We start from the raw sequence: 25,633 nt of genomic DNA on the forward strand, positions 1-25,633 counted from the left end.
ACAAGCTTGGCACATCTGTATTTGGGGAATTTTCCCCCATTCTTCTCTGCAAATCCTCTCAAGCTCTGTCAGGTTGGATGGGGAGCGTCTCTAAAGAGATGCTCGATCGAGTTCAAGTCCGGGCTCTGGCTGGGCCACAAGTACATTGAGACTTGTCCTGAAGCCACTCCTGCATCGTCTTGGCTGTGTACTTAGGGTCGTTGTCCTGTTGGAAGGTGAACCTTTGCCCAAGTTTTAGGTGCTGATTGCTCTGGAGCAGGTTTTCAATGATCTGTACTTTTCTCTGTTCATCTTTCCCTCGATCCTGACTAGTCTCCCAGTCCCTACTGCTGAAAAACATCCCCACAGCATGATACTACCACCACCATGCTTTACCATAGGGATGGTATTGGCCAGATGAGTGGTGCCTGGTTTCCTCCAGACCTGATGCTTGGCTTCATCAGACCAGAATCTACTTTCATGGTCTGAGAGTCCTTTAAGTGCCAAGCGGGCTGTCCTGCCTTTTACTGAGAAGTGGCTTCTGTCTGGCCACTCTACGACTGGTGGACCGCTGCTGCTGAGATGGTTCTCATTCTGGAAGGGTCTCCCGTCTCCACAGAGGAACTGGAGCGCTGTCACAGTGACCATCAGGTTGTTGGTCACCTCCCTGACCAAGGCCTTTCTCCCCCTATTGCTCAGTTTGGCCCGGTGGCCAGCTCTGGGAAGATTTGGTGGTTCCAAACTGCTTCCATTTAAGAATGATGTAGGCCACTATGTTATTGGGGACCTTCAATGCTGCAGAAATGTTTTGTTACCTTTCCCCAGATCTGTTCCGACACAATCCTGTCTCGGAGCTCTACGGACAATTCCTTCGACCTCATGGCTAGGTTTGTGCTCTGATATGCAGTCAACTGTGAAACCTTATATAGACAGTTGTGTGCCATTCCAAATCATGTCCAATCAATTGAATTTACCACAGGTGGACTCCAAGTTTTAGAAACAGGATGCACCTGAGCTCAATTTCGAGTCTCATAGCAAAGGTCTGAATATATGTTTTTGTTTTGAATGCAAATGTCTAAACCTGTACACTTTGCCATTATAGGGTATTGTATGTAGATTGAGTACATGTTTTATTTCATCAATTTTAGAATAAGGCTGTAACAAAGTGGAAAAAGTGAAAGGATCTGAATACTTCCGGCATGCACTGTATATGCTAATATGAACATCCATGGCTATTCCCTGGATTACTATCGAGATGCTTGTTTTGTGTGATGTCAGGACTCCCCCGGAGCAGTTCAAATGTATTCATACCATTAAACACTTACACCAGGGGGCAGTGTAACTAAGCAAATCAAGGCGCTAAATGCAACACCACTTGGAATCAAGAATTTTAATGCTTTTCATCTCTTAAGTATTTCATTATCACTATGAAACATAAGAGGTTCACTTTGGGTGCTGTCTATCTTTTATTTAATAAATAATTTACAGTATAAACAGTTTGTGGCGCCGCTTTTGTCCTACATACACAGTTTGATCTTTCTGGCTTCTCCCAATCGGACATTTTTTTATTCCATATTTTTCTACCGTTACAAGTCTGGCAACCTATTCACAATCAAGTTCAAACCAAGTAAGAGCCAAGTGAAAAAACATAAAGTGCTTTAAAATGAAAGACATGAACACCCCAAAAAAACTTTCTTGTATTCCCTTAGTAGACATCTAGGTGGATGGAATCAAGGTTAACTTGTCTGCTCCTGAGCAGGTAAAGGAATGCTCTGAAACTACAGTAACCAGTATAGGATTCCTGCCATTAATGGATAGCTGAAAACTAGGCCCTGACAACCCAACAGCTTTGTAATGTTCACGTTTTCACTAAATCCTTTTAAAATAAAAGGTCACATTCACCAAACTTCTCATATACAAAACTGTAGTGATAAATTCAACACAAACAGATAATACAATATTTTAGCAATTCAACAACAAACATGTATACAATCACACATTACACATGTAGAACCATATATCAAACTTACAATACAAATTACATCTCTAATGACAAGATTCAGTGTTACATTCATTTTTGTTTCTTTGATCATCTTTTAAGGCCAGACTAAGAACAAACTGCACATGCTCCCATAGCAGTAGTTAGGCCAAATACTTCAGTGTAAGGATATATTACCTTTTAAGTTGTTTAATAGACGAGTGCTAAGGGACTAGGAAGGTAAGACCCAAAAATATATAACCGAGATGAAATCGGAAAACCCCCCCGAAGCAAATCGTCTGACAAGGTTTTATCCTTACTTGGGTATACAACAAATAATGCAAATCAAGATCCAACCAGAATGAAAGGTTCAATGTCTTCTTCATATAACATGCCTTTGAAGTATTAGTACCTCCAGCCTCAAGATTTAGAACTTGATTAAATCTGTATCGTGAAAGTTCAGCGCTATAGCATGATTGACATTTAAAGGCAAAGCTCCTGGCTCGTGGAGACTGCATTCACGATAAACGCTGCATGTGCCGGCTCAATCAGAAATTCCCTTTCAATTTCGCTATCGCACTGAACTTCCGCTGTACGAATTTAAACGAGCCCTTATGCTTACTAATGAATGAAATTATTACACAGACAATGCAATGGAGAAACTACAACACATCAAAATGGTACTATAGATCAGTGGAGGCTGGTGGTATGCGCATGGGCTCACTGTAATGGCTGGAATGGAATCAGTGGTGGAAAAAGTACTCAAATATCATACTTGAAAAGTAAAAAAAAAAAATACCTTAATAGAAAATGACTCAAGTAAAAGTCCCCCAGTAAAATACTACTTGAGGCAAAGTCTAAAAGTATGTGTTTAATATACTTAAGTATCAAAAGTAAAAGTATGAATCATTTAAAATTCCTTATATTAAGCAAACCAGACGGCTAGCCAGGGTCACACTAACACCTACAAACAAAGCATGTGTTTAGTGAGTCCGCCAGATCAGATGCAATAGGGATGACCAGGTGTGTGAATTTGACCATTTTCTGTCCTGCTAAGCATTCAAAATGTAACGAGTACTTTTGGGTGCCAGGGAAAATGTATGGAGTAAAAAGTACATCATTTTCTTCAAGAATGTAGTGAAGTAAAAGTTGTCAAAAATACAAATAGTAAAATACAGATACCACAAAAACTTTACGGTAGTACTTTAAAAAGTGTTTTACACCACTGAATGGAATAAATGGAACTGCACTAAACAATTAACATATAGAAACCATGCGTTTGACTAATTTCCATTGATTCCATTCCAGCTGTTAAAATGAGCCAGTCCTCTTAGAAAACTCATCCCACCAGCCTCCACTGCTGTAGCTGCATGCATTTCACATATGACAGAAGATCAAATTCAAAACCAGAAACTGACAGCTTATTTACCATGCTGTGCTGAATAAGTCAATCCACTAAGTTCAAGTAGTAGCACCAGCGTTCTACACAATCCAAATGGAAACTTTATCGCAAAAGTTCAGAGAAAGAGAGTAGTGAAAATTCAGCTGTTGGGAAAATTGTTGGCACCAGGGCTTGTTATTTGGCAAAGATTAAAGCCATAAATTAACAGGTCTACAGACAGATGCAAGCTGTATGTTCCCTAAAGCGGAGCCATGTCAACACCCTCTTTTACGTACAGGGCCTGCTCTCTACAGTGGTCAGTAAAACACATTTCTATCCACAGTTTTTATGTGGGTAAAATCATACCGTATAAAACAAATCACGACAGTGGTGTTAGAAACAGGAGGTTTTGGTACAACTTTATAAATGCCGATAAATAAATTTGTTCATTCAACATGGTGGGATCTTTTTGTGTTGGTAAAATTAATTATGCGAGAAATGGAAACCCCTTTATGCGCAAATATTAATAGAATAACCATCATATCGAAGAACTTGGAGTCACGTGATGATATGGTGGGTCCTCCGACTAGGGAAACAATGCCGCTTATTAGACGACAGATTAAATAAATTAACTTCACACGGTGATGAGCTTGATGCTCCTTTCCAATAAATGTTGAGGGTCTGACATGATGATTGATGCTTGACTGCCATTTGACAAATATTCTTGCTCTTATCCATAATAATGTCAATGTAGACAAGCCTACCCGCACTGTATCGGCCAGCAGTTGGCTAGAGCGCATGTGTCAAGACCAGAGTAGGTACATTTTCTACAATTTGTGACAAAACTAAAATCGGTAGAATTGAAAATACTATGGAAACAAATTGAACTTAAAGTACATTTTGCGTGCACTACGTCATCACACTGATTTGTATCCCCAACAAGTCCATTTGGTGCAAGCACACCACGGGTGGGAAAACATTTTATTTTAACCTAGTGTGACTATACCTTTCTCAAACCCATCACATTGACAATATACCTACGTCTGCAGGGAACTGTTGACTGCCTAGACAAGAAACAAATGATCTGTAGAAAAAAATTTCTTGGCCATGATACATTGTACATGAAAGTTGGTTGGTTGAATGAAGAGCGATACTGTGTAAACATGATCTGCGTTTCTGCCCTTGGTAGAGTTTGTTCAGGGCTTTTTCCTTATGAACATCTCCATTCCTAATTAGACCTGATACAAAAAAATACATTTATCATACTTAACACTTTAAAACGGCAATATTTGAACTAAGTCTTTTTGACACTGATTGACAGGTAAGAAGTTGGGAAAATATTTTTTTACTGTCTGCCAGTTCACTTAGAAGTAACCACTTGGCAGGCAGAGGCAGTTTCAACTGACTCTAGACCACCATGACGGTTCTATATTGGAACCTGGGGTGCAATATAACAACATTAAGAAATATTTCTCCCAAGGAAAGATTTCTTGCACTTTTGAGTAACACTCACTCTCACACACAACCGTTTCTGGAGCACACAATTAACCACAGAGGTGCGCACGCACCCACGCACACACACAGACAAACAAACACAATGTTACAAAAGACCTGGCATTATGAGCTATTAATCTCCACAGCAGACAACTAGACTCGCTGCTCTGACATCCTTTTGGCTGAGAGCTTCCTCCAAAAAGCTACAGCTTTTCCAAAGCTGGAAGATCATCAAACAGGGAGCTACTTCTGGCCAGAGGTTAACAAAAGCCCCTGTCATGTCGTCTAGCCCATACCCATGAGCCACAGGGAGCTCCACTGGCTTGGAACCAGTGAGGTTCTTTCTGCAAGAGATCATCTCATCTCACTTCCCATAGGCGCATGCAGTCCCAGTGGGAATGTGGGATTTAATCCCAGCTTGATATCCAAAGTACTGGGGCTCCTGGGCTCTCCTCACTCACCACCGCTCTCCTTCATCAAAGGACCATTCCTTAAAACAGAAGAATGAATGTAATGATAGGTGGGAGCAGATAGAGCTCACCTCACCACCAGATGGAAGTCAACACATGATGACAACAACAAAACAATGATGAAACCATGGCTGGGATGAGTTTGATTGCACATGGGCTGCTCTGTCCCCTCAGAGGCATGGAAGGGCTTGCGGACTCCACTGGCCACCAGCCACTGAGGACAGAGCAGTGGTGGTGAAGTATGACACGGTGAGAGCACTGTTTCACACCCACTGACAGTTAGCATAATGAGGATGATGTTGGCAGAGGACTATAGATGAACAAAACAGCCATAAAGTTGAGGAGGACTAGCGAAAACACATCTGATCCCCTTGGTGCCGCATTACTCCCAAATGCATCCTTTTCATAAATGTGGTATTTGTCCTTATTGGAGTGGAGCATTTTCACATCCTCAAAGGCATAGTAGGCAGCCATGGTGAAGTTGACGTCCCCGGAGGAAAGCAGGTCGAACACACAGGACTGGAAGTACAGGTCCTCCACTGGGAGGCGCTCTTTACACTTAGCCATGGCAGCCTTGTAGGTAAACCCATGGGGAGGGCTGCCAGTTCTGCTCAGGCCGTGGCCCTCCACTGCACGGGCCCTGAATGTCCTGAAGTCGATGCGTTGGTTGGCGGGGCAGCCGTGCAGGCAGAGGTACAGGTCCTGGTTGTCTCGGTCTTCTACAGAGTTCACTACTTCCTCTGGCATCCGCACAGCAAAGGTCAGGTATCGCCCTACCTGCCGGACCACAATGGTTGTACCGATGTAGCGTGCGTGGATCTCCACCTGCTGCCCAGGCACCTTCTCCACGATGCGTAGCGTGTTGGCCCCGTGGCGGTCTCCGCCATTCTTGGAGCCGTCGGCGAACGCTGCAGGCAGCTCGTCTGTCTCTGCATGATACATCTTCTGGTCCACACACTCCTGGAAGTTCTTGAAGATGATTGTCAACTGTAGCAAGAGAGAGGGGATTAGAAATAGCAGTCAGCACAACAATAGTTAACTCATTCAATACGTTTCAGGTAATGGTGGAGCCTTTTGAGGCTGAAAATAGAAAGGGTACATATAGACATCAAATTAATGAAATCATTGAACACCAGTTGAATTTACTAACTGTATGGAAGCTCTCTATTGTCATGTTTATGTGGACAAGAGTCAGTGGTAGGGCTACACAAACGACTGAGGGGTATCTTTGTGCTTTGGCATTAAGAACACCAGTAGTTTGTGTAATGCAGACCCCACCCCAGTTAAACATTTCAGCTCTGCCTCAACATAGGGGAGGCCAAAGTAAACGGCCTCAGAAAACATGGGTATAGGCCATGTTAAATCGGGCCTTAGTGTACAGACACAAAGACAAGCCATTCATAGTGGTGAAAAACATGCTTGTGAACCCCAGAACTGTGCTCTGGGGAGTGGCACTGGGCCAGTAGAGGAGAGCATGCTCTGCGGCTAATTAACTCAGGCTGGTCACTTCTCCGCTTGCATGGTTTCATTAGGACGCCAGTGAGCCGTTGTCACAGAAGTGAGCCCGGTACAGCCGAGAGGCTCTGATCTCAGAGTGGAGGGGGGAGGGGAGCACGAAAATGCCTTACCCAGTGAAGTCATCTGCCACCCAGCCCACCCCTCAATCTCCTGTTTTCAAAGGGCAACTTTATCTAAGAACATGCAAAAACCCTGTGCATAAAGAAACAATTTTCATCATTAACCTTAATGAAGGAAGTCAGTGTTTCCCCTATATTAATTTGGCAGCGGTGGCCCATCGCTGCCAAATTGTCGCCAACGCTAAAAAAAGTCATTTTTTATATATTTCTACTGAGAAGAGTGTGGATAGTGGATAGTCATTGGCTCAATGACTGGAAGACTAAGGGAACAGCTAGCATGTCACACTGGTAGAGTATACAACCGACAGTTCCCATACACTGCATCAGGAGCCAATGTTAAGCAGAGCTCCAGCAATGCCATGGTCTATCTATAAACCAGGGAAGTCTTGTTTGTATAGGCTGTAGCATTGTTTTCCCTTTGTCCAGACTGAATAACTTAAAAAGCTGTCTAACTTGTTTCCAAGTACAGCTGTGTACAAATATAATTACCTTGCACAGAAAAAAGCCTGAATGCTGAAAGTGCATCATTAGGTCTGATGATGGAAAATTGGTCTTTCTCTTTATGTGATTGAGGACAAAGTTTCAGTGTAAACCCTGAAGTCAGGATACCGCGCACGGAGGCCTTTTGGTCACACAATCACTATTGCCAAAATTTCACCAAATGTGGACCGAATATTAAGTGAATTCACAGACTACAAATGCTCGGGGTTCTTGGTTTCCCCCTTAAGTTAGTGAAAGCCATTTCAGGGTAAACCCTCCAGGCCGTCCAATGTACCATAGAAGCAAAACAATGATAATTGATGAGGTATGAGGGCCAACTAATGTGGAGAAAATGTCTGCAGTTTCCTGCATGGCTTGAGCACTTAGTTAAAACAACAGTTTCTAATTCACATACACACAATGCTAGGGTATGGACTGCTACACATACAGTGGGCCTAACATTAGTCTTGGCTGTTAACAAAACAAAAAGCGAGAGGGCTGGAGCCACCTGGTAACGTTTGATGTTTATACTGCTGTTATAATACTGGCATTTCATTTGTAAACCTTATCAAGATCCCAACAATTGGTCTGTGTATTGCCTCTTGGTCTGCGATGGAACTGATCCAAACATTAACCAGAGTCCACAAGGCTGTTCCTACTTCTCTACCCACATTAAAGAGGCCCAGAACCTTACATACGAAGGTCTTACTTACGATACTATTTCTTGATTTGAGAGCTCCTACAAACTAATCACTGCATTACAACTTGTCTGTTTACTGATTCATACAAGCCGGCCAACATATTTTCCCATTCCCTGAAAGGGCTTTCTTTAGTAAGAAAATGGCAGAATAGAGGAGTACCAGCCTTGGTCAGGACAGACAACAAAATGTTCCCTTTCCTAAAAACCTCTACCTGGCATTTTAACACAGCTTTCCTTTATGGGACCATATTGGAAGCTCAATTATGTAATAGTGGACATAGCTAGCTATCAAGCTATATTTTTAGCTATTTCTGAGTTCTTTACTTAGAACACTTGTACACTCCTCCGTAGCGGTGAGAAGACAGGTGTTTTTTGCAAGGTCTTTTGGTATTTCTATGATAAGAGAAGTGGTGACATTTTACTTCAAGCGAGTAGTTTTGCAAGGTTTCAGTCCTTGGCAAAGAATTTATCACAGAATACTTGATCAGTAGTTAGACTGTCTGGGGATGCCTGACGTTGATAACTGTGCTGTGCCCACAATATAGTCAATATGTCATGGATTCAACATGTGATTATGATAGAGAGCTGTAGAGGCTCCTCTCACCTTGCTGGTGGCCGTAGCAGAGGAGCCAGGCACGACAGGTGTGTTGGTCACCTGAACAGACAGGTATTTGTTATGGACAAGGGGCCAGGCTCCCTCAACCTTGCAGGTCTGGAAGTCATCGCTGAAAGTACGGAGGTGCGGGTCTCCAAAGAAGCCACAGTGGGTGTAGTTGGGTGGCGAAGATTGGCGATGAAGGCTGCGTTCGTAATGACACTGCTCTGGCCCATCGGAGCGCTCCTGGCTGTCAGGCTGTAGCTGTGGTGGTGGAGCGGGGGTCCGGGCTCGAGGCTGAGTTGTAGGCCCCTCCTTGGAGCAGTTGTTCTGGCTCATGAGATCCTCTATGCCATGTTGGGCTGAGTGGTAGGCTAAGTCGCCTCTGCAGGTGCGTGCGGTGCGGCGTACACAGTTGTTGTACGCCCGCAGCGCAGTACAGAACTCCTCCTCCGGGCCGGAGCTTGAGGTGGAGGCCCAAAACTCGGAGTTACACTTGAGGATCTTACACTGCAGACTCACTGTAGAGAGAAGAAAACATTAGGACCATAGTTCAAACAAACAATGGAAAAACCAATCCTTACAATGGACAGTTGTTTTATGTACTAAGAAATTTAAATAAAAGCAAGTGTTATAGTCTTATGTGTGTTTTGAAACCTATAACAATAACCTATGTAAGGGCAATGCCTTCTATTTAGACTTATGTAATTCCAAAAAGCCCTGCAGCATCCTTTTAGTTTTTCCATGTTTTTTCAATGTCAAGACAAATTGAGCATTTATTTCCATTAAATAACTCTGACCTCATGTGTAAAGAAACCCAAAATTCCACCACATGTGGATTCCAAGTGGCTGCAATTTGCCAAGTTCAAATCAATTCTGCTCTGAGATTTCATAACACTCAATGAACACCATCTCATTCTTAAAGAACATACAGCACACAAAGTGAGATTCACAGTTTAAGAGATACAGTAGACTTGCAAAAGTGAATGCATCACCAAATATATATTTTTGTGGAAGACAAGGTGTATTAATTTAACTTGTAAAAAAATATACAAACTTTATTTCAACAGGGACATTGGGGGATAAATTATTAAAAACACCAACATACACCTCAGGCCACTCTTGTAATGGCACCGGAAGAGATGACTGCCGTTTTACAAGCGCCTAACCAATTGTGCTATTGTGTTGTCCTTTGTCACGCTATTTGTAACTTATTTTGTTTCTGACACTGTCTCTTATGACCAAAAATAGCTTCTGGATATCAGGACAGCGATTACTCACCTCGTACTGGACGGACGCGAAGGATTTACTTCAGACACCAGATAAGGCACAAATCCCCGTCATTTGCATGAAGAGACAGAAATATCGGGGACATACGTCAGGGTGCCATGTAAGGATCCGACGGCAAGCGGCTAATCCGCCGCTGCCATCAGTCCTATTAGCCAACGTGCAATCATTGGATGAAAAGATAAATGCGTTCCGATCAAGACAAACCGGCCAACGGGAGATTAAAAACTGCAATATCTTATGTTTATCTGAGTTGTGGCTGAACGACGACATGGATAACATACAGCTGGCGGAGTTGTCCGTGAATCGTACTACACCAGCGCCAACGCTCGTCGGATGTAGCAGGGCGTAAAAAACTATTACGGACTACAAAGGGAAGCACAGCCGAGAGCTGCCCAGTGACACGAGCCTACCAGATGAGCTAAATCACTTCTATGCTCACTTCGAGGCAAGCAACACTGAAGCATGCATGAGAGCACCAGCTGTTCCGGACGTCTGTGTGATCACGCTCTCCGTAGCCAATGCGAGTAAGACCTTTAAAATAGGTCAACATTCACAAGGCCACAGGGCCAGGTGGATTACCAGGACATGTACTCAGCATGCGCTGACCAACTAGCAAATATCTTTACTGACATTCTCAACCTGTCCCTGACAGAGTCTGTAATACAAACATTTCAAGCAGACCACCATGGTGTTCTTGGGCACAGGGACTATGGTAACCTGCCTAAATGACTACCGACCCATAGCACTCACATCTGTAGCCATGAGGTGCACCATTATCTCAGAAACTATAGACCCACTCCAATTTCCAAACCACCCCAACAGATGATGCAATCTTAATTGCACTCCACACTGCCCTTTCCCACCTGGACAAAGAAAACACCTACATGAAAATGCTGCTCATTGACTACAGCTCAGCATTCAACTCCATAGTGCCCTCAAAGCTCATCACTATGCTAAGGACCCTGGGACTAAAAACCTTCCTCTGCAACTGGATCCTAGACTTCCTGACAGGACACCCCAAGGTGGAAAAGATAGGTAACAACACATCTGCCACACTAATCCTCAACATGGGGGACCCTCAGGGGTGTGTGCTCAGTCCCCTTCTGTACTCCCTGTTCACCCACGACTGCGTGGCCAAGCACGACTCCAACACTATCATTACGTTTGCTGACGACACAGAGGTTGGCCTGATCACCATCAACAATGAAACAACATATAGGGAGGAGGTCAGAGACCTGGCAGTGTGGTGCTAGGATAACACCTCTCCCTCAATGTGGTCAAGACAAAGGAGATGATCGTGGACTACAGGAAAAGGAGGGCCGAGCACACCCCCCATTCTCCTCGACAGGGCTGTAGTGGAGAAGGTTGAGAGCTTTAAGATCCTTGATATCCAAATCACCAACAAACTATCATGGCCAAAACACACCAAGACAGTCAAGTAAGAGGGAACAATGCCTATACCCCCTCAGAAGACTGAAAGGATTTGGAATGGGTCCTCAGATCCTCAAACGGTTCTACAGCTACACCATCGAGAGCATCCTGACAGGTTGCATCATTGACTCTGTACTGGTACCGCCTGTATATAACCCCGCTACTGTTATTTTATTGTTGCTCTTGAATTACTATTTTTTTATTACTTCTGTTTATTTTAGTAAATACTTTTAACACTTATTTTTCTTAAAACTGCAATGTTGGTTAAGGACTTGTAAGTAAGCTGTAAGGTCTACACCTCTTCTATTCGGTGCATGTGACAAATACAATTTGATTTGAATTAGTCAAAACAAGCTACTCAGAAGTGTTAACTGCATAAATTCACCAATTGGTATCCTACCCAGTGTTTTCATTTATACTATATCCTCTTGTTGCATGGCTAAAAGCCAGAAATCAGTCTTTATAAAACCCCCACCAAGAGTGAGAAAAGACCTTCCCATTTGAGAATCCAGCTCGTCGAAGTGAACCGGAGGGGGTATGAGTTTGTGTGAGCCAATGTGGGAGGGGGTAGTCTTACAGCTCTGAATGAAGACAATGTAATTTGCTATTGAGAAGAGACCAGCAGAGTCATAAATTAGCCCTGTGTAAAGGGATTAGATTGAGTTTCATCAGCAATGGGTTGAGGCAATGGGGGGAGAGGGGGGGGGGCTCCAGGACCAGAAGAGAGGTCTCACCATTCCACAGTTCAAACTGGATATAAGATATCCACCTGTCCATTGCAGAAGGCCGTAATCAAAGAGTAACGCAATTTTCAACAGGCATTCCCTGGTACTTAAATTACATGAACTGAAATTTAAGTTGCTTTGGGAGGCATGAAAAAAGTATATAGGACATAATAGATGTAATTAAAAGCAAATACCAATACAATTGGATCTCCTAGCTGTCGCCTAATAAACAAACTTCAGTTTAGGCCTTCATTTCCTCCACCAAACTTTTCCTCAGAACTCAGCAGCCAACACTTTCAGTTGAATGCTGATGGTTCTACCACACCACAACAACGATTTCCCCACCACCACCAAATGACACACCACTCCCGCCTCAGCAACCATTAAACTTCAAAAAGGAACACTTGCATTTGTCAGTAAGTGATTTGAAAGAAACCGATAAAAATGGTAGGCCATCATTGTAAATAAGATTTTGTTCTTAACCGACGTGCCTAGTTAAAAGGTAAAAAATAAATAAAAATAATAATAATGAAGGTTGGCACATTGAGTTCTATGGGGCATGGAGATATGGTATTTTTGTATCTCATAAACAGGAAAGTAAGACCATTATTAGCTGTGCTTGATCAAGTTTTAATTTCATGTTTACTTTTACTAGAACCATGCAGGTCAAACAATGAATAAATAACCTAAGCATGGTTATGAATTGCTCAGGGGGAAATTCGATGTGCAGTTCAGGGTAACTTGACTTGTTTTGACCGAGGCCAAAATAAAAAGTCAAATCAAGAAAGTAGGCTACTTTAGTAAAGGGGGATAGAATCCGTAAACCCTACCCCCATCCCCCCAAACAAACAACCGCACGGGGGTGTAGCACTTGAGTAGCCTAGAGCTGCGTAAAACGGTTAAATTAAAATAAGACGTTATTTCTATAACTAAATGAACATTATTACGACTAGCATAGGCCTCAAACTCACAACATGGAGCACAAGAAAGGCGAAATAAGTGGCTGTTTGCACCGACAGTCGATTCCACCGGTCTCTGATATTTTATGCATTTTGCCAGTGTTGACATGCAATTTATTTATTCTTACATTTTTGTTGATACACTCAAATATTGTCTTTTTAATACTATGTGAGCTGCAAAACTTGCAAACGGATGCTACATTTGTAGAAAATGTACTGCATTGGCACGACGGCAAACGCTTTTGCTAAATGTAACAATGCATTTATGTATCCATTCTGTGAAGCTTGTTTCAATTTAACATTGTATCCGTGAATATTGCACCAATGTAACGATGTGTCTTGTCCTTTTCATTGTGTGGATTTTGCCATCATCGTGGTACTGGGCTAACCTTGCAAGACCTCAAGAGTATAACTAAACAAGGATTGTAATAACTACATGAATCATATTAACACTGTTTAGAGGCATGATTCAATTAATATCTCTAATATTATCTTACCAGAAGGAAACATGCAAAGAAACACAACAAGGATCTTGCCGACTTCAAGCGCCGAAGGTCCTCCTGCTCCTTTCCCCATAACCATCCATCCAGCACGGGGTCGCACTTCTCTCCTCTCCCTGGTGGAATCAAATGAGAAGGTGGAATACGGAATTAGGAGAAATTCGTATCGTCTATCTGGTTGAATAACCCAAATCAGAAGGCTACATGAGGTCTGGAGTTAAGGAATGCAGGCATGTCCTCGAACAAGAACTTGGTTCGAACTCTCGAAGTAACTTCGCCTTCTTTCTAGAAGCCTATTGACTGCACTCGAATTCCTCAGCAAACAGTGAAAGCTGGCAATCGATCTTCCATTTACGGAGTGAGGAGATTCGATTTTATCTGGCCCGGTTTTGCACCGGTTGAAAAGTGATTGCGTTCGTTTAGTTGCTTCCTGGGCGCGAGCCGTCATGTCTAGATGGAATACAGCTTTTATCCCCCCAAAAATGTGGGGTGCATTATAGCTAACCTTAAACAAATAATCATAACCTGCTGTGTAAATTCTTCTAAACCTGGTACGAAAACAACATTTTCACAAAAGCTGTATCCTAAACAAAACCTGCCTGAGCCAGTGCCAAACAACTGGCCTACGCTGGCTCAAAACAAATGTGAAGTAGTCACCTAGATTATGCACGTGGAGTAATGAGTATGATTTTATGTTTTCACATGCAAAGGTGATTGCTTTTGATTTATAAAAAATATCTGCCTTCCCAATTAAAACTAGTTAGAAAATGTGAACATATATTTTATGGAAAAGAGATATGTTTCTGAACGATGACCAATGCTCCCTTGTTGACAACATAATGGAGCAGCGCAGATTACTGTTTGATTTGAGCAGTCTCTCCTCCCTCACCGTTTTTGCCCTGTCACGTCACGGGCCATAGACTGGTGCGCCGCGAGTCAGTTTAATCGAGCTTCCTCAGTGCCAAGAAGGTGCAGTTTAGGCAATTGCCTACTACTGACTGGGCCAATGAGGTGTCGTTGTTCCAGCTTTCGGCCCCTCCTAAGTGTCAAATTACACCTCAATGTGTAGATTTGTTCGTTGTTGTCACGTTTGGGTCTCTTGTCAATAGTTTATTGGGAACAGTGTTTTGCTTTGCTGCTAACAGCACATGCTAACCTAATTAATAGTATATGTCGCGTAAATATATGTTGGAGCAGGTAAGCCTGTAACGTGGTGAATCGCACTTATCGTGAGCTTTGACCTATAGTTTATATGAAACGTACTAACCATCCTACACTGAACAAAAATATAAATGCAACATGCAACAGTTACGGTTCATATAAGGAAATCAGTCAATATAAATACATTCATTAGGACTTAATCTATGGATTTCACGACTGGGCAGGGGCGCAGGCATGGCAGGGCATAGGCCCACCTACTTGGGAGTCAGGCCCAGCCAATCAGAATGACTTTTTCCCCACAAAAAAGGCTTTATTACAGACTGAAAAACTCCTCAGCAGCCCCTCCCGCAGGTGAAGAAGTCGGATGTGGAGGTCCTGGGGTGGCATTGTTACACGTGGTCTGCGTTTGTGAGGCCGGTTGGACGTACTGCAAAATTCTCTAAAACGGCATTGAAGGCGACTTATGGTAGAGAAATTAACATTCAATTCTCTGGCAACATTCCTGCAGTAAGCATGCCAATTGCACACTCCCTCAAAACTTGAGACATCTGTGGCATTGTGTTGAGTGACAAAACGGCCCATTTTAGAGTAGCCTTTTATTGTCCCCAGCACAAGGTGCCCCTGTGTAATGATCATACAGTTTAATCAGCTTCTTGATATGCCACACCGGTCAGGTGGATGGATTATCTTGGCAAAGGAGAAATGCTCACTAACAAGGATGTTAACCATTTTGTGCACAACATTTTAGAAAAATAAGCTTTTGGTGCATATGGAAAATGTCTGGGATCTTTTATTTCAGCTCATGAAACATGGGACCAACACTTTGCATGTTGCGTTTATATCTTTGTTCAGTACTGTTCAGTTGGGGAACCCTGCTATAAAAGGTGCAGAAGCTCAAGCAGTAGAACATTTGAGGTGCCGCTACTCAGCTCAAATGAGCCCCTGCTCAAGTTAAGCACTGAATAGTAGTACAAAAGTTCTATCTATGACACCATGATGACTGACACCTGACAATGCCAAATATGTCAAATGATTACAGTGACATAGGCAACTTAAAGCCATCATGTAGGGTACAAAAACAAATGAGATCTACACAGAATGATTCAGTTAAGTGATAATTTAGATGCTATTTGTGACAATCTGTGTAGAATTGAAAATGGGTGAAAAATTATGGAGATAAAAAAAACAGAAAAAAAGATAATAGCTTTACTAATCAAAAAGAGGGTGAGAAATCCTGATATAAGTTTTTTTTAAATACTTAAGATACTTAAGCAAAACGTGTTCTTTAAGCTGTGTCAAATGATATGTTATGCTGGTTAGTACACTCCAGACTAACTATTTTTCTGGAAAGAGGTAGAACATGGGCAATGGCTATAGATTAATATGACTGAATTATCAAACCAAATTAAACAGCATAGTTTGTGGGAACTACATGTGTTTTAGTGTTTGGTTGGGCCACTTGAGTGGTATTACAGTGATAGTAGAGGCAAAATTTCTTAGCATAATGTTCTGTAAGGACTGGGAGGTGTTTTGCATTGCTTATGAATGTGTGGTAATTGACATGTAGCCTAGACTTGTAGAACATTTAATGACATCTCACTGTACATATGTAGGATCTTAACTTGAGCCAGTTTGCTACACCAGAAAAATAATCCTGCAGCAACAGGACATCTGAATTATTATGTGGATTATAATGAATGGACATTTTGGTAGGGGTTGCTACATTTTTCTTACGTTAAAAATCTAGTATGAAATTTAAAAGTGGAAATTACAAACTTCAGAAGCCTTTTTAAACCTCAAATACACTACATTTTTACCATTTCTGCATTGCAGGAATGTTCTCCTGCAACAGGGTGATCAAATTAAGATCCTACATCTGTAGGCCTAATAGCAGATATCAAAGGCCCCCATGTAATGCCTCCTGTAATGCTAGATAAAACCACATTCACCCCAAACTTAATCAGTCCATGGAACAAATGGATGTTTTGATCTCATTTTGCCATCACTGACCTTGGAATATAAACGTCAGGCCTATCCGTACGCTTACAATACCAAGGCCTACATTTCGATTGAAATTCATAAACTGAGTCTACTACAATTTTCCAGTTGGTGTCATTCGGCTATATTTTGGGGAGGTACGCTAATAATGCATCTGAGACATATGGTCTCTTAGCCTATACTGTATGACACCGGGGAAGTTACTTCACACTTTCCAACAGATGACACCTTTATTAACTCTAGATATGGCAAACACACATGGCATTAGGAATGCAGACACATGGCATTATGAGTGCGGGATAAGTTTATTTGACATAGAATTGGTCTTTGTGGCGCTTTAGCGCAATTATTAGGCTACAGTAGCCTACAACTGTCAATCAGTCATCGACATTGAATCGTGATACTTTCCCGTTTCGTTTCTACCCAGCGAATAATGAAGCCCATCTCTTTCTGTTTTTTATATATTCAAAACACAAATATGATAGGCGCTTAATTGGAAGCTGTCTTATATGCTTCCAATTGCAGTTTTTTCCTGAATAATGCGTGCGTAAGGTGTTTGATTTTAGCAATGTGAAAGAGGAGAAGCATATGATATTGTAGGCCTAATGTCATCATATTGAGTACATATAAATATTCTTAACAATGGTGCACTTACAATTACACATAGGCCTATGAGGCTATACAACTATTGATAAAGCAATGCCATATGTCAACACATTGCCATGCCTATAACATTCAAAACATGTTATTACAGTTGGACAACTTGCATTGCGAATCCTATTTTGTAGCCTGTACTGTGTATGCAATTGGTCTATTTAGCCCAAAAACATTTTACATAATGAAAATATCTATAGCCTAGCACATAAAGCAGGAGCTAATTTATTAAAAGAGTCATCAACACATGGATAATCATTACTCTTTACAATATAAATTGTCTCCTATAGTCCACTGACAAAAATAGGAAAGAACCCAAAAATGACCCATTGACAGAAATATCACCAATGTCCATCGACATTACGAGTTTAGATTTTAGACTTCAATTTCTCTCTGAAAATAGCCCAATTGTCACTATATTGAGAAATGGCCAATACCAACCTTCGCGACTGCATGGAGCTCTCCAAGTTTAGCTGCGGAACGCGAGGAAAGCGCAAATGCGCGAGCAAGAAGCCACTCCGAAATTCCACCCGAAATACCGGTAGCTATGTGTTGTACAGCACGCTAATCCAAATGTAGTGCGTAGAACACTGTTTAACTTGGTGGGAAATGCCGCCTTCCATGCATGGTTTCCTTCGATGGTGTAACAGATAACGAGTGTGATTAAAGTATATTTTTTTCACACAATAATTCGCTGATAGTTGAGATAGAGAACCTGGTCAATTAACTGATTCTCCTACACTTGGAGGCAATTCGTCTGCCTCATTACTTTGACTAAACAGTCACCCGATATATAACGAACATGTCTCGTAAAATATTAATAGAATTTAACTCCAACAGTTGTTCTCATCTTTGCGCTTGTATTCCTGCACTCCGTTTATTTGGTTGATGTTGAGAGGAAGAGCCCTCGGGACATCGCTGCTGCTCCACATGGACTGCTGATATCTCTGGCCTGGCTCGTTTCCTCGCTTCGCTGTTGTGAAATGGCTAGTTAGAAAGTGTGAGAGAGACAATGATCGTCTCTGCATGACGCCGCTGGGACCCCACTTCAGTCCCCCGACACCTCACGCCGTTTCAGGCAATTGGCGAATGTTTAGAGTGAGTATGATTATTATCCAAACATTACGCACAAGCTGCTGCAACAAATGTTATTAAACCACAATAACTAAGATTCATGCTCCTCCTCCACATTTCGTTCCTCCCACTACTTTGTATTACAACTATAGCAACTATAACCACTGTTATCAAATGGTAATAATAGTAATGCAGACTCTGTTATAGTGGCTACAAATCAAATCAAATTGTATTGGTCACGTACACATATTTAGCAGATGTTATTGCGGGTGTAGCGAAATTCAGAAGTATCTAATAATTCATTAGACAGTAGGCCTAGTTCACATTTATGCAAAAATAGCCTACTATTTACCCAATTACCTAATTGAGTTTGAAAGAGAAACAGCAATGGATAAACAGTAGTACAGTGAAAGAATAGAGCTAGGATACACATCCAACATGAGTATGCATTAGAGATAAGAAAATAGTTTAGGATTTGGCGGGGAAGGTAAAAAATGGATCAGATTCAAAGACAGAGGTGGAATAGGTGAATTACACTGCACCTGTGTTTTAGGATCAAAATCAAGAAGAGTGACCAGACCACTCCCTCCTTCTAGGGAGACATTACAAGGCCAGCCTCCACTCCCATCCCTCTGTGAAGGCTCTCACTGCCCCAACCTCCTTGTGATTAGGAAAATCCATCAAACAAGTGATTGGAGTCAACCATATCATTGAGTCAGGGGATAGACATTCGCTAAACTCCAATGGTGTATTATGCCTTCTTTCCAGCTTTAGTGAGACAGGAAAACATCCAGCATGGATTGGCACCAGAAATAGGTGGCCCATGTTTTTAAACATATTTCAGGACATGAACCACTACATACAGTTGAAGTCAGAAGTTTACATACACCTTAGCCAAATACATTTAAACTCGGTTTTTCACAATTCCTGACATTTAATCCTAGTCAAAATTCCCTATCTTGGGTCAGTTGGGATCACCACTTCATTTTAAGAATGTGAAATGTCAGAATAATTCCCAGTGGGTCAGAAGTGTACATACACTCTATTAGTATTTGGTAGCATTGCCTTTAAATTGTTTAACTTGGGTCAAATGTTTCGGGTAGCCTTCCACAAGCTTCCCACATTAAGTTGGGTGAATTTTGGCCCATTCCTCCTGACAGAGCTGGCGTAACTGAGTCAGATTTGTAGGCCTCTTTGCTTGCACACACTTTTTCTGTTCTGCCCACACATTTTATATGGGATTGAGGTCAGGGCTTTGTGATGGCCACTCCAATACCTTTACTTTGTTGTCCTTAAGCCATTTTGCAACAACTTTGGAAGTATGCTTGGGGCCATTGTCCATTTGGAAGACCTATTTGCAACCAAGCTTTAACTTCCTGACTGATGTCTTGAGATGTTGCGAGCAAGGAGGCCTACAAACCTGACTCAGTTACACCAGCTCTGTCAGGAGGAATTGGCCAAAATTCACCCAACTTATTGTGGGAAGCTTGTTGATGGCTACCCGAAACATTTGACCCAAGTTAAACAATTTAAAGGCAATGCTACCAAATACTAATTGGGTGTATGTAAACTTCTGACCCACTGGGAATGTGATGAAAGTAATTAAAGCTGAAATATATAATTTTCTCTACTATTATTCTAGTGTTTCTGTCATGGCTGTTGAAAGGAGAGGACCAAGGTGCAGCGTGGTGAGCATACAATTTATTTTATTAAACAAAATGACACCGAACAAAACAATAAACACTACAAAAACAAACCGTGACGCTCAAACGCTATGTGCCCTAAACAAAGTCAACTTCCCACAAAGACGGGTGGAAAAAAGGGCTACCTAAGTATGGTTCTCAATCAGAGACAACGATAGACAGCTGCCTCTGATTGAGAACCACACCTGGCCAAACACAAAGAAATACAAAACATAGAAATAAAGAAACTATAATGCCCACCCTAGTCACACCCTGGCCTAACCAAAATAGAGAATAAAAGCATCTCTATGGCCAGGGCGTGACAGTTTCACATTCTTAAAATAAAGTGGCGATCCTAACTGACCTAAGACAGGGAATTGTTACTAGGATTGAATGTCAGGAATTGTGAAAAACTGAGTTGAAATGTATTTGGCTGAGGTGTATGTAATCTTCCGACTTCAACTGAAGCAATGTATTCATTTGCGGTCACAGCTTAGGTCTGCCCATCATTGATAGCCATTGAGAAGCAGCATTTTAACATTGATGTAACAGCACACACATGAAAGGCTACCACCCAAGTGTGAAAATAATGGCTTTAGAAGTGCCGGATGCTGGCCCCGTCTCAACACAGCTGGTGGAGCGGGTGCCTGCCTCGCTGCAGCAAGAGGCCTATGGTCAATTAATACAACTCGTCAGTTGACATCAGTATGACAGACGTTTGCAGTTTTGTAGAATGATTTACTGTGCTGACATAGTAGATAGAACCATTATCGAAGGCCCACTGTATTTTTTGCGTTAAGATATAAAGATGTCAAGCTCATTGTATTTCATCTGTCATTGTCAGATGCAATCAGCCATATTATTACACAGAGTAAAAGAAAGGATCAATAAATCCTCTCTGTGGCTCCATGTGATTTCCTTTCATTTGCTTTCACCGCTGAATACTGACATGAGGAATCTCATTATGTTTCATTTAATCCATTATACCAAGTCTGTAAGGTCTACACCCACATAAAACCCCAGCCATTGAACCAGAAACTGGAGGTGAAAATCGGATTTGGGAAGGATCCAACTGTCATCTCAGGATATTCCTTTTAGTTATCATGAGAGGAGATCATGAGCCGCTGATACTAGCGAACCCATTTATTTTCCAATTTGTTAATGTAAAAAGGAGTAAGAAATCAAATGGTTACATACTAGACTTTATTTTATGTTTACTCAATTAATCTATGCATGACCCAAAAATACAAAAATAGCCATAATAGACAAACCATGTTATTTTTGCTCACTATGACTGAAAGTGTCTCTGACAATAAAGTATAGATGTGGTTATTTAACTCAAGGGGGATTTTCCAAATGTCCTATACTGCATTAACTATCCCAGGCTATCTATTGTGCCATATAAAATTACGGAAAACATTACAGCGCAGCATTAATAGTGTTTCATTATATGAGGAATCCAGATGTAATGATGTAGACACTGCTCTATCAAGTAGTATTACCTTGTAATAGTGTCACCCTGCTCTATACTTTACATTTCTAAAAGTGTCACTGACACTGTTTTGAAAAATAAATATTTCTGATTGCACTTTCAAAGCTTTATCAAATGTATTTTGCTTAAAGGTTAAGGTGGCAGATAAGATGTTGGAAGGGTCAGGCTAATATACGAAACACTTTTGTAATGTGTATGTCAGGCATTTAAATTGAAGGTAAAAGTAAAGACCCCTATATCTGACACCATTCTAGCTCTATAAATGATATCTTTAAATCACATTCTGTGTGTAAATGTCACCTTGGCTATACATGATAATCAACCTTACACACCAGACTGGGGTCATACATGGGACAACAAAAGAAAAAACAATGGAGGCGACAGAAGATAAATAAACCAGGGTCATTAATATGGGTACTGTTAGGTTAATGCCTCCTCTCAATGTTTTTACATTCCCATCATCAGTGAAAAAGGAGGAATGAGCCATCAGAGAGCTATACAGGAAAGAGTAACTGTCTCCCTAATGTTCAAAGGTCAACGGCAAGTACATCATATGTCTGGGTTTGTTTTTAAAGTTATTTTTCAGCACATAGCTAAGATCACAACAATTTTGCACGCTATTTGTGCCTCACTTGCATTTGGCCGCAAATTAAATATGAAGTATTGTATGACAATAAACAATAACCTTTTTTCAAAAACAGTATGAATTTCATCTGCTTATCATTAGAACCTCTCGTAAATCTAAGCTTGTGATGACAGCCTCTGTTTGGATACAGGTTTGTTTACATTCTCAGCCATCGCTCTGTTTTTGCTTGGTGGATATTTCAGATTCTGATTTGTTTGCACAGGAATGCAAATAGGTGCCGAACCCTCAAATGTTAAGTTTCACCTAATACCAGACATTGAACAGTAACAATCAGTCATACAAGTTTTTTCAATTTGTCACTTACAAGATGTGGATAATGTTGTAATGTGTTACTGTAAGTGGTAAATTGATCACTGAACTATGTATTGACAGAACAAGTGTTTAGGGGATTACAGAGATGATTATTCAAGATTCTCTAACAAATTACAGAGATTATTTCTTAAATTAGTGTTTACATTGACTTGAATACGACGGGATGCTAGCATTTTGACTGCCTAATGGCTGCCTAGCCCACCTGTCTACTACCTAGCATAGCAACAAGGTGCCAAAGGTTAATCAGGCAGCTGTCAGTGAACTGAATATCTGCTGAGGTGTCTGTGCATTTTGCAGACATACACCAGACAGATTTGTCAGGGCTGTCAGAGAAGCACACCCCCTCCTGTGATTGTTGTGCCAACTGAAATAAATATGTTTATTTATCTCTCTTTCACACAGCGTTTAACGAGATAATCCCTACTCCTGTGGACTTCATGAAGAAAATGCATTAACTTAATCCATGACAACAGTTGACAGGGGAGAGTACGGCAGTTATTTAAGTGTAATTCTCCTCACAAATTAGAAGAATAATAGATATGAATAAATAAAGAGTTGCATTTGATAATATGTAACCTTCATAAAATGCAGTGCTACAATACAGTAAATGTTATCAAGAGACTTTTCTATCAATGGGCGATAAGAAATGATGTGGTCATTAATTGTGTTGAACGGGCAAAGAAACATACCAACAGCACTGGTTCCACTGGTCAATTTTTCCCAAAGCTCACATCTGAACTGACATCTTTATCATGACATGGCAGGACAGAGACAGAGAGGTGAAGGAGGCACCATGAGTGACCAATGGTGACCAATGGCAATAGAGAAGTGACATACTGAGTGATACTGGTGACCAATGGCAATAGAGAAGCCATGTTTGAGACTGTTTGCAATTTAGGTATTAATACCGACAGTGATTTGCATTGTACATTGCATGACCAAAAGTATGAGGACACCTGGTGGTCGAACATCTCATTCCAAAATCCTGAGTATTACTATAGAGTTTGCCCCCCCTTTGCTGCTATAACACCCTCCACTCTTCTGGAAAGGCTTTCCACTAGATGTTGGAACATTGCTACTGGGACTTGCTTGCATTCAGCCACAAGAGCATTAGTGAGTTTGGGCACTGATGTTGGGCGATGAGGCCTGGCTCGCAGTTGCCATCCCAATTCATCCCAAAGGTGTTTGATGGGGTTGAGTTCAGGGCTCTGATCTCGATAAATCATGGCTCTGATCTCGACTAACCATTTTTGTATGGACCTCACTTTGAGCACAGAGGCATTATCATGATGAAACAGGAAAAGGCCTAAAACAAACAGAATCGTCTACAATGTCATTGTATGCTGTAATGTTAAGATTTTCCTTCACTGGAAATAAGGGGTCTAGCCTGAACTATGAAAAACAGCCCCAGACCATTATTCCTCTTCCACCAACCTTTACAGTTGGCACTATGCATTCAGGCAGGTAGAATTCTCCTAGCATCTGCCAAACCCAGATTTGTCCGTCAGACTGGCAGATGGTGAAGCATGATTCATTAATCCAGAAAATGTGTTTCCACTGGTCCAGAGTCCAATGGCTGCTAACTTTACACAACTCCAGCCAACACTTGGTATTGTGCATGGTAATCTTATGCTTGTGTGCGGCTGCTCGGCCATGGAAACCCATTTCATGAAGCTCCAGACGAACAGTTTTTGTGCTGATGTTGCTTCCAGAGGCAGTTTGGAACTCAGTAGTGAATGTTGCAACCGAGAACAGGCAATTTTTAGACGTTTCACAATAACAGCACTTATCGTTGACTGGGGCAGCTTTAGCTGGGCAGAAATTTGACGAACTGACTTGTTGGAAATGTGACATCCTATGACGGTGCCACGTTGAAAGTCACTGAGCTCTTCAGTAAGGCCAATCTACTGCCAATGTTTGTCTACGGAGATTGCATGGCGGTGTGCCCGATTTTATACACCTATCAGCAACGGGTGTGGCTGAAATAGCCGAATCCACTAATTTGAAGGGGTGTCAACATACCCCTGGCCATGTAGTGTATCTTTATTTGTCCTCTGATCCATGAGTCAAACTATTGATGCCAGTGTTGTGAGTCAAATAGGCTACTGCCAAAAATGTTAGTCACTCGGATATGACACTGTATAAGGGTGTGAGATCAGATCACAGAGATGATGACATACATTCTAGTCAGAGCATGAGGAAAACACCACAGGTACATTTTGTTTTGTTTTCATACATTTTAGAATGATTCCATTATGGTATTATTGACTGTATTATTAAATCATGTGGAAGAAAAATAGAATTTGCTTACGTACTAAAAAACAAACATGTTTCAAGACAAAGTCGATATGAAAAGGAAATGTGTTCCATCAAGAAGTTAAATAGACATTAAAATCTGATTTCATTGTTACCAGTTTGACCTGGAGGCCTTCACAGAGTGTAAACACACCAGACTGATATGGACTGCATATATTACACATACATTATGTATTAGGCGCCTTGTTCAGCTGAATAAAGAATTGTGTGCTGTTTCCCAATCTGATATCAGACATCAAACTAAATTGAATACAACGGCAAACAAAGAAAAATGAAGAAGGGTCCATGTCTTCTCTTCACAGCTGGTGTACAAACTCAAATTAAATTGGACTCAAAGGTATCATAGGCTGGATGAATGACGTCTGAAATGAGGTGGTGGTGGTGGGGGGGGGGGGGGGGTGCCCAGCATCATTGTCATTGATAATGAAAAGTTAGAATTAATTAAATCTATTTGCTGGTGTTATGTAGAGAGCATGTACTGCATAGAAGTACTCAGACGTAGTCAGTAACAATGTGACATGCAGGAAAGCTGTAAATTGGCAGAACCTTACACACAGAGGTACGGAGTAGAATGCTTACACCCTCATTAAAAAAACACATTCTCATTCTAGGCAGTGAAGGTGAATCTTTAAAAAAAAGCCCAGACACTGATCCAGTGAGAATTATGTGCAATGTTTAA

At 41.4% G+C, this 25,633-nt stretch overlaps 1 protein-coding gene across 1 annotated transcript; it reads right to left on the bottom strand.

Moving 5' to 3' along the window:
- Window positions 1-1,354: 1,354 nt before the first annotated feature.
- On the bottom strand, window positions 1,355-18,574 carry LOC135524395 (repulsive guidance molecule A-like). Its single transcript, XM_064951892.1, has 4 exons — window positions 17,874-18,574; window positions 13,617-13,735; window positions 8,724-9,235; window positions 1,355-6,289 (listed from the first exon to the last, which is right to left on the bottom strand). The coding sequence occupies exons 1-4, from the start codon at window positions 17,885-17,887 to the stop codon at window positions 5,582-5,584; spliced, it is 1,353 nt and encodes a 450-aa protein (XP_064807964.1). The 5' UTR covers window positions 17,888-18,574; the 3' UTR covers window positions 1,355-5,581.
- Between the last annotated feature and the right edge of the window lie 7,059 nt (window positions 18,575-25,633).

This window comes from Oncorhynchus masou, chromosome 31 (assembly GCF_036934945.1).
Source record: "Oncorhynchus masou masou isolate Uvic2021 chromosome 31, UVic_Omas_1.1, whole genome shotgun sequence".
Classification (NCBI taxonomy): domain Eukaryota; kingdom Metazoa; phylum Chordata; class Actinopteri; order Salmoniformes; family Salmonidae; genus Oncorhynchus; species Oncorhynchus masou.

Bases quoted from the DNA above. Each gene is read 5' to 3' on its own strand.
- LOC135524395 (XM_064951892.1), bottom strand. The intron at 9,236-13,616 runs GTAAGATAATAT...TTCTCTCTACAG, and splicing joins TCTTTGCATGTTTCCTTCTG to TGAGTCTGCAGTGTAAGATC. The intron at 6,290-8,723 runs GTGAGAGGAGCC...CTCTTGCTACAG, and splicing joins CTGCTACGGCCACCAGCAAG to TTGACAATCATCTTCAAGAA.